This window comes from Dermacentor albipictus, chromosome 7 (assembly GCF_038994185.2).
Source record: "Dermacentor albipictus isolate Rhodes 1998 colony chromosome 7, USDA_Dalb.pri_finalv2, whole genome shotgun sequence".
In the NCBI taxonomy this organism is placed as follows: domain Eukaryota; kingdom Metazoa; phylum Arthropoda; class Arachnida; order Ixodida; family Ixodidae; genus Dermacentor; species Dermacentor albipictus.
Window position 1 is genome coordinate 81,730,964 of NC_091827.1, and position 10,449 is coordinate 81,741,412.

At 44.5% G+C, this 10,449-nt stretch overlaps 1 protein-coding gene across 1 annotated transcript in view; it reads left to right on the forward strand.

Annotated features, from left to right (window-relative positions):
- LOC139047857 (uncharacterized) overlaps positions 1-2,541 on the forward strand; it is an 88,732-nt gene extending 86,191 nt beyond the window's left edge. Inside the window, exon 7 of the mRNA XM_070521998.1 lies at positions 2,399-2,541. Coding sequence (XP_070378099.1) covers positions 2,399-2,541 — 143 coding nt within the window. The remainder of the gene's footprint in view (positions 1-2,398) is intronic.
- Positions 2,542-10,449: the final 7,908 nt, after the last annotated feature.

Genomic DNA, 10,449 nt, shown 5'->3' on the forward strand with positions numbered 1-10,449 from the left:
TCGCACTACACTGACAGTCATTACCAGGAGCAGACATTTTCTGCATATGTAAAATTTCTCTCATCAACTGATCACAGTAGGATCCCTCATATCAATAGAGAATTGCCAAAGTCACGGTAAGAGTTACAATTTTCTAGAGTGGATAGCAATGTGTGCTCTCAACCAAAGACACTATATCAGTATAATCAAAATGTGTATAGCACAAGGGCAACTTGCTATTAATTGCAGAAACTGTGGTTATCTTCCTTAGTTTGGTGGATTCGTGTAGATACAACCTAATAGATCTATTGAAAAGAAAAATACTAGAGGCTTAAATATGTGCTATCAGTGAATATCAAGGGAGAAGTGGTTGGGCTATGAGTGCTTTTGAAAGAGGCGCATTTTAAAGGGTGATTATGCACAGGCTTGCACGACCGATAGCCCAGGAAACGCTTAATTTATAGGTGCTTGACAGTTTATGCATTCTAGTATATCTCATGTTTCTGTTTGTGGTACATTTGCACGAAAAAAAGCGAACAAAAAGTGGTAAATAACAGCTCTAATTTGCAGATATTTCTTCCGTATCTTACGGTAGTCTGTACAGGCAGCTTATATGTCTTACACAATGTGGTACCAATTCGACCTAATCTATAATCTTTAATATGTTTCACTTGTTGGTCTGCCTGATTGTCATCTCGCTATTGTTGATAGCCCAGCATATAGACGCTGACTGTAAGTACAAGTGTACACTGCAAAAATTGCCGAGTTGCTCATAACCCTTTTCTATTATGGCTCTAACAGCAGGATAGCAGCATACATGCCCATGCACAGAGGTTGTCTAGTACTGGTTGAAAAAAAAAATAATTTTCTCACAGCCGCTAAAATCTCGAGATCGTACCCATTATGTCAGCATCTAAAACCTATTTTAAGCTAAGGTTGCAGAAGATTCAGCTTTTATCCTTCTGCCTTACTGCTCTGAAAACCTATGTGCGGGTAACTGCTGGTGCTGCCAAGCACAATAGCCAACTGCAGCTTCTGAGAACAAATTCTGGTATGCAGGAATACTTTGTGCAGGAGGAACATATGGTGAATTAATATTCGCCCCTGAATATACATTGATGCACCCTAAATAACAGTAGATATGTCCTGCACAAATGTGCTTTTAATGTCAAAGTGCACATGTTTTTCCGTCAGCGTACATTATCTTAGGAAACAAATAATGACACTTACATAATAACACAGACATTTCTTCGAAAAAATTTGATAGCACTGATAACGCCTGAAGCAAATATATCTTCCATTAAACAATGAGATGTTGTTTTGGATATTATTACACTCTACTAACAGCTAAAGCTATAACATATGTGTCCTTTCTTACGCTCAGACTACAAAACGTTTTACCTTTTTTTTCAAGTACTCGCAATGCTGTGACAGAGCACAGTCCATAGCTCTGAATAACAACACCCCTATATTCCTGTTTCACACAGTAGTACAAAAAACACAGCACAATATTAGTAAGGTTGGATACTGTGCCCTCAAATGTGCATGGTCGATCTTTTTGCTTAAGCTTGCAGACATGGTAGCAAGTCTGAAGTAGGAAATGTAGGATATGAGGTAGAGTGACAACAAAAATTAATCCAAGCACTTACAACCTTGATTTTCCCAGGAGGTAGCCAGCAGCATGAGTGACGCCCACATGGCTCTCTCGGTGGCTTTATTTGTACCCAGAGACCTTAATGATTTCGGAGTCAATATTGCGGTAACCTCCAGAGATATGACGAATTATATAAAACTATGAAGTGTCATGAAAGAAACTGAAGTAAGCTTAATTTGCTATGGTGTATGTTATAAAAATGCTTGCAAGCAACACAAGCTTCTCAGAACTGTAAAGTGCAAAAACTAGTAACCTTATGAGGGAGAATGTTGCAAAAAACATCAAAACCACACTTCAGTAAAACACAATAACTGCGCCCATAAGTCTGAGAAAGCAGCAAGAAAAACATAATAAATAAAACTTACAACTTCTACTTTTATTGCCCTAAGCAGTTGAGACCTAGGTACCAGGGTACTCCTCTAACATAAGCATTTCCTGCTACATCATGGCTGCTTGTTACATCACGTTTGAATTCTCGCGAAATAACAACCAATAACAAAAGTTCACATATAAATGCAGGTTTCCACGATGAAACACAGAGCTAAGAAGTGGATGCTATACAGCTACACCAAAACGACATTTGATTTGTAATGAAGGAAAGTTCCGATGAGTAAGTGATAAACTTTTACGCAGCACATCTTTACCGGGCCATAGCGGTGTGCACCTTATGAACTAGCACTTGGGTACTGCATAGTAGGTTTGGTAGCAGTGGATGGCAATTCTTTGGACTTTGCGTCACCAGTGCATTTCTCCTTTTTTGTCTAGACATGCTGACGCATTTGGCCCCAGGTCTGGGCCGTTCCGTGTCGATAGTAGAAGCAGATGCAGATGGCTCTGTTGCCGCTGCCATCAGCGTGTTCTGGTACCTGGTCCATCCCCTCTCAACTTCTGGTTCCTGTGGAGCCTGATGCTTAAAAGTTTCATGTCCCTGTGTTTGGTTCCTAGCCTCGGGCTGACTGCAAGCTGCTATGAGCTTACTGTCGAAGTTCACAAAGGTGTTTTTATGAGTCACCTAAAGCTAGCAACTGCAAACACAAAGTTCTTTCTTTTGTAGTTGAAATGAAGTACTCAAGGGCTAGTTGATCAAGCAACACTCCTTTTTATCGTCTTCATCGATGCCATTAAACTAAAATGTTGCTTGGTGATCTTGTGCTCTACAAGATGTTTTAACTAATCACATTATCCCTTTAATGACTGCCTATAGAAATATCCGAAAAACGTTTATTTTCGATCTAATGTGCAATAGACATTAAAAATAAGCGCGAACAATAAATGAAAAGTAAGATATTTTGTGTGTACTTTTTCAGCAAGATAAGGGAAGTACCCTTAAGCGAAAAACTAAGTGTGCTTCACCCCAGGCCAGCTATGGCTTCATTTCACATTTGTACAGATAGCTGAGGGTAGCCACACAATACATCACCGATAGTCTAATTCACATTGCACAGTTTGCTGTCTGGAGACTCGGTACAACGCATGGGGTACACGTAGCCGGGCGTAAACGCCACCCCCAGTCTAGTTCTGTGCGGAAGACTGGCACGGCTGCGTTGAATTTTTGGTTGTAGCCTAAGTTTCACGTTGGGGTCCAATCTTTGCACTCCTATGGGGCAAATATCCTGATTGTCCCAGTGATATACTGTCACACTTGAGAGAAGACGGTTGGAGCCTCCTTTTGAAAAAGGAATGGCAAGTGGCTCTGGTTCCTCGAGTACGTTGTGTCCTCAGTACGTGGAAGAGTGAAGAAGTTGAGCAATGACCTGACGCGCCTCGACAACCCACCGCTGTCGGAAGACGTTATTCTAGGCCCTTGGCCAGGCGTTAAATTGAGTTTTAAGTTCATCCAGGCCTTACTCGACTACTGAAGAAGTACGGACCCGGGCTGTAGGCTTTGAGTAGACCAAATATTTTACATCCTCCTCTTCTCGTCATAGTCCCCCGCAATGCGCCACTTTCTTAACCCTTTCTTTCCCTCTTCCCCTTCTCACAGCGCCGAGTAGCTGGCTAGAGGAATGTACCTCAGGCCAACCTTTCTGCATTTGATATTATTAAACCTTTCTATCTCTCTCCATAGAGGCAGCGCTCTTCATATGTGATCTATATGTGTAATTTCATTGGCTTTACAACGTATATGCAGACCTGCCAACATGCGAACCCTTAGATTCGTAAAAATCCTGTACAGACAAAAAAGCGGGAAGGTGAAGTAGGGAATATCATACATATAAAAGAACGTTTACCTCAAGTATACACGATTTGTGGGATACATAAGAGCCTTATAACTAACATTTACCATCAAATGCAGCGCGCGAGCAGCAAATTTGGAACACCGGTGGCTGCTTACAAGCTACGCATGACACTTTTAGCTCCCAGTGAAGCTTATTCAGCGCCTTTTTCTGACTAATTTCGATTGAGTCAGGAATTTCTCTTGATAAACTTTTTCAATGCAAGTATTCCTCTAGCATAAGGCATCTTTCACTACGAGAATGTGACCCAGGTACCATGCAATCTCTTTTTTGTGTGCATTTCGCGCAGTCGTGCTCTGGCTATCTTTATAAGCCTTTCCAAACTTTTCTGAGAAAATCATTCGTAAACCTTGATGCGAAATTTGAAAATAGTAGAACGACCACTAATTCCAAAGTTTCATGAAAAATTCTGGAGGATTGGCGGGCGTGCATGTGAGACACCACTGAAGCCGGATACCTTGCATCGGTCTGTCTACTGGGACTGCGATTTCAAAAGATAGTGAGTCACGTGCTAAACTTCTTCCGTGTCGTGTGTTCCTGGACTGAACCAACCAATGGCACTGACCACCTGTCATCCAGTGTTGGCCGGAAACATTTAGCCATTACCTTTGTACGCAATACCGAAACTCAGCAAGAAAAAGTTGTATATTTCCTGTAGGCTACAAACGCCAATGAGATGTTAAGGGTTCTACAAGATATAGAATGTCTTCTTATTTACATTGTCGTGGAGTTACTCAACATGTGGCCCCTTAATTCCAGCCATGACATTCTTTACTTCGGCGACCGTCACTTAGGTCAGACCACCGCGAAGCGCTGCATAAACACCGGCGCTGCGATTCCTCTCCGTCACCACTCGTTTAGCGTCTGGAGAAGATGCTAGCCAAAGACGTCATCGAACTATCTTCCGTATTACGGAGAAAAACAGACAGCACAAGGCCGTTCCATGTCAACTACCATCACAACGAAACAACAAAAAAGACGCAAACAGTCGTCAATCCTCAGGTTCATTCGACCTTTTAATTTTGAATGGATTGAAATGTATCAGTACAGTACCAGTGGCACCCACGACGATAATGGAAGAGAGAATAGAGGAATAGGAAATCCCACAAGTAATGCCGGAAGAAGTAAAGAAAGCCTTGGGAGCTATGCAAAGGGGGAAGGCAGCTGTGGAGGATCAGATAACAGCAGATTTGTTGAAGGATGGTGGGCAGATTGTTCTAGAGAAACTGGCCACCCTGTATACGCAATGCCTCATGACCTCGAGCGTACCGGAATCTTGGAAGAACGCTAACATAATCCCAATCCATAAGAAAGGAGACGCCAAAGATTTGAAAAATTATAGACCGATCAGCTTACTCTCCGTTGCCTACAAAGTATTTACTAAGGTAATTGCAAATAGAATCAGGAACACCTTAGACTTCCGTCAACCAAAGGACCAGGGAGTATTCCGTAAAGGCTACTCAACAATAGACCATATTCACACTATCAATCAGGTGATAGAGAAATGTGCGGAATATAACCAACCCTTATATATAGCTTTCATTCATTACGAGAAAGCGTTTGATTCAGTCGAAAGGACAGCAGTCGTGGATGCATTACGGAATCAGGGTGTAGACGAGCCGTATGTAAAAATGCTGAAAGATATCCATAGCGGCTCCACAGCCACCGTAGCCCTCCATGAAGAAAGCAACAAAAGCCCATAAAGAAAGGCGTCAGGCAGCGGGATACGATCTCTCCAATGCTATTCACAGCGTGTTTACAGGAGGTATTCACAGACCTGAATTGGGAAGCATTCGGGATAAGAGTTAATGGGGAATGCCTTAGTAACTTGCGATTCGCTGATGATATTGCCTTGCTTAGTAATTGAGGGGACTATTTGCAATGGATGCTCACTGACCTGGTCACGCGAAGCAGAAGGTTGGGTCTAAAAATGTATCTGCAGAAAACTAAAGTAATGTTTAACACTCTCGGAAGAGAACAGCAGTTTACGATAGTTAGCGAGGCACTCGAAGCGGTAAGGGAATGCCTCTATTTGGGGCAGGTAGTGACTGCGGATCCGCATCATGAAACTGAAATAATCAAAAGAATAAGAATGGGCTGGGGTGCGTTTGGCAGGCATTCTCAGATCATGAACAGCAGGTTGCCATTATCCCTCAAGAGAAAAGTGTATAGCAGCTTTCTCTTACCAGTACTCACGTACGCGGTAGAAACCTGGAGGCTTACGAGAAGGGTTCTACTTAAATTGAGGACCACGCAACGAGCTATGAAAAGAAGAATGATAGGTGTAACGCTAAGGGATAAGAAAAGAGCAGATTGGGTGAGGGAACAAACGCGAGTTAATGACATCTTAGTTGACATCTAGAAAAATAAATGGGCATGAGCAGGACATGTAATGAGGAGGGAAGATAACCAATGGTCATTGAGGGTTACGGACTGGATTCCAAGGGAAGGGAAGCGTAGCAGGGGGCGGCAGAAAGTTAGGTGGGCGGATGAGATTGAGAAGTTTGCAGGGACAACATGGCCACAATTAGTACATGACCATGGTAGTTGGAGAAGTATGGGAGAGGCATTTGCCTTGCAGTGGGCGTAACGAGGCTAATGATGATGATGGTGAAATGTCCCGGCTAAAGCTGCACATTGCTATGAAAGCTAAACATGCTTATTCGAATACAAAAGCGTGTCCTTTTCATTTATTCAGTCCCGACAGTGACCCCTAATGCGCGCAGCGGCTACTATGGCTAGACAAGCAAAGAAATTCACATGACAGCGCTACTGCTTCCTTAGGTTCTGCTTCCTATGAGCAGGACGCAGAAAAACATTACAGACAACCTTGGCTGATACAATATATCCAACTTTGTTTATTCTGCGGCCGTTCGAAAATTGGATTTTGCGAGTAATCCGACCCAATCTTGGGGCCCCGATGTCGGCTGTGCACCCTACCGCGCATCAACGCCTTCCGCTGCCTTCCGTTGCCTTAACGGTGCTACGTATTTATTACCCTACACTCAGCATGCTGGTCGATCTAGGAGGCCACATTTAGTACACGTGCAAAGCCGAAATACTTTTCTTGGCCTTTTTGAGATTACGAACTTCTGTATTTTTCATTTATATCTAAAATAGCAGTTATAGTAAATCTGAGCATACTCATCTAATATACATAACTATTGCTAGGCTTGACTGCTTCCGATGTAGCCGCATGACGACATCGCGAACGAGAGTAGGCGATTTCTCACTGTGCCACAAGTTTCTAAACTTCCCGCTGAAAGTAGAGGAATCAGAACAATATCTGGCCCATGTATCCAGAGAAGCCTCTTCTACAGATCAGCAACATTTTCTTACTATGCTGAAGAAATGTTTAGGGGCCCCTCAAGAGCGCCAAAAGTTTTGAAGAATCAGCCAAATTAGCCATTTTTTCAGTGGCGAACTACTGCTGATTGACTTAGGATTTCATTCTATCGGTGTGAAAGCGTCAAATGGCCCAATGAGCGAAAACTACGGCGTCTGTTGTCTGTTGCAGAGAAACAACACCTGAAGTCCCATTGGCTGCTACGCCACGTCACAAGCGCGCCTGGACGGAGCAGAGCGGGCGAAAGGGTGCACCTGCCACTGCGCTGGCGCGCCAGGTATTGCGTGAAGCGAGAAGTCACCGCGATGGCATATCATCCTCGCTCTTGGAGGTGTATGTTATCCACGCATTCCTTGTCCGTGCAAGGTGTCATCTGCCTTCTAACTGCACGTCGGTAAGGCCAAATCAAAACGCGCTCGCTTGCCCGTGGGCAGTTCATCACTTGAAGGACCGCTCAGCGGCCTTCAATACGACATTAATGCTTTCGCATTCATGACTCACAGAAACTGCTTAGCTGTCCTCTGATTTTAACGCGAGAGCGTTAAGGGCCCTTTGTGGCAGAACATCTGGTGTCGGAGTCGATGGCATTGTCAGTGAGTGAAAATTTCTATATATATTTAGGTAGAAGTATAAATCACGCCTTGCTATATTGCATGCGGTATCTGCCGGTTGTATTGCCACACCACTATATTACTAAAGTTGCTTGTACTTGCCTTACATTCTTGACAAAATTACTCCTCGGAATTTTTAGAATGGCACCCTACAAACAAGTGCCATGCAAAAAAAAAACAGCGACAGCACATGCCTTTTATTTTAAATCTTCTCAGACTTAAATCCGTGCTCAATATCTTCTGCGACATCGATGTCTTGCCGCCCTTGGAAAAGCGCCACCGCCTTGAATGGAAAACGCTGTTCCGGAAGGCAACGCAGACCTTGCGCCGTTTTCCAAATGTGAGACAGTGGTTTGCGGCGGTCTAGTGTGGGTCAAAAAGCTGTCCAACGTTCCGACGCTAATCTATCCATATGAAGCTGAATCTTTTTTTGCATCGTCCTGGCTGCCCTAAGGTCATGGATTGATTTTGTACGCCGATATCGACGTTCCGCACGGCGACGAAGTGCTCGAAGTCGCTCTAATTCCATGTCGAAGTCGTTTCGCGTGGAAGAGATCGTCTTCCTCCGAGTGGCATTTTACATCGTATTTTTAATTGATTGCTTTAACCCAGAAGGTAGGCCCTCGCGGCAGGCATCTTCCATATCAGATTTGAAGTTGGCCCGTTCAATCGTCCGAATGGTATTTCGTGGACCAGATCTAGACGACAAACCTTTGATGTTTAGATAGATGGGAATGTGATCACTCCCATGTGTCTCAATATCTGGAAACCACTTCACATATCTGGCGAGAGAGTTGGAGACGAAAGCAAGGTCGAGGCAGCTGCCGTATATCACGCCTCAAAGAAAGCTCGGCCTACCATCGTTCAGGAGAGCAAGGATCGCAGACCAAGCGACTCGTCCAGATCCTCCAGACCAAGGTGACGTCCCTCATTGCCGTGATTGCGGCATGGACCTTCCTTTTACAGTGGAGGAGCTCGAGGCGACACTAGCTTTCTGCAGGCGCTCTTCATCTCCGAGTCCAGATGGTATACCATACCGAACCTTGTGCTGTCTCGGAGAATCCGCATGGAGAGAATTGTTGAGTCTTTACAACTCCTCATGGCAGGAGGGAAATGTTCCTGATGAATGCAAAGTAAGCCGTCTGGTGCCACTCTTAAAGGAGGGCAAATCCCCCCTAGAGCTCACCTCTTACCACCCAATAGCGCTGGCCAGACATGTAAAAAAGATAATGGAACGGATGATCCTTGGTCGCCTGGTATGGTACCTTGAACACTTGAAGAGTTATGTAAATTCCATGGCTGCTTTCCGACGTGACCGCTCTTCCATCGACAATGTAGTTGATCTCGTTTCATATGTCCAGCACGAAAGGTCCCGTAAGCGTTTGTCTGCAGCTTTACTCTTAGATGGGAAAGCCGCACACGACAACGTATTACATGAGGCCATTCTCGACGCTCTTACGACGGTTGGCCAAGGTTGTCGAGTCTTTTTGTGGATTGTAAGTTACCTATCTGCAAGATCATTCTTTGTGTTAGCTGATGATAGCCCAACTACGCGACGCTATACCAGCAGGGGCGTTCCTCAGGGCGGTGCTCTCAGCCCAACGCTATTGAACCTTGCTCTTGTTGGACTTGCTGAATACTTGCCAACTAGCATGAAGATTTCAATATACGCAAACGTCATCTGTGTCTGGACTTCGGCAGCTACACGTCCTCAGATAAGTGCGTGGCCTCAAAGAGCGGTAACCTTAACGGCGAACTACTTGTGTAAACAAGGTCTGAGCATATCGCCAGAAAAATGCGCACTAGTGGCGTTTACTCGCAAACCAATGACGCCTCATGTTATCTCAATCAATGGGCGGACCATTTCCTATGTCAGAAACCACAGATTTCTTGGCGTAATTATTGACCAAGGCCGCTGTTGGAGCCCGCACGCGACCTACATGAAATGGCACCTGACAACAACATCCTAGTTGTTTAAATACTTGACAGGAAAGACGTGGGGGTGTCAGTAGACGCAATGCTGAAGCTCTACAGAGCTCTCTTTCTCAGTTTTTCAATATATAGTCTACCTGCACAGAACAACACCTGCAAGACAAAGATTCGTGTTCTGCAGGCAGCACAAGCTCAAGCACTGAGAGTTTCCCTTGGTTTGCCAAGAGCACGTCAGCAGAGGCAACTATTGCGATTACTCGGAAGCATCCAATGCAAACTCACATTACGGTAGAAGCCCTGAAAATGCACGTCAGACATTTTGCACGTTCCCCCTTTCACCACCTTGCCACACTACCTTCAGACAGGCAACAAGCATCATTCTCTAAAACTATCGGCAAGTACAACGTCAAACTTCCCTCTGGCTTCACCGCTGCATCTAAACCATCCATACCCCTCTGGTGTCTTATCATCCCCACAGTACATTTCAGTGTGCCAGGAATCGGGAAAAAGTCTGAGCTGTCGTCGCCTGTGCTGAAACAACTGTCTCTGCTTCTTCTGCACCAGAGGTATGGTGACAGTGTACATATTTATGCTGATGGTTCCACAAACATTCAGTGTTCTTCCGGCGCTGTGGTAGTCCCAGCAAGAGCTATCACGTTCAGCTTTAGAACTGACCACCCTATGGCAACG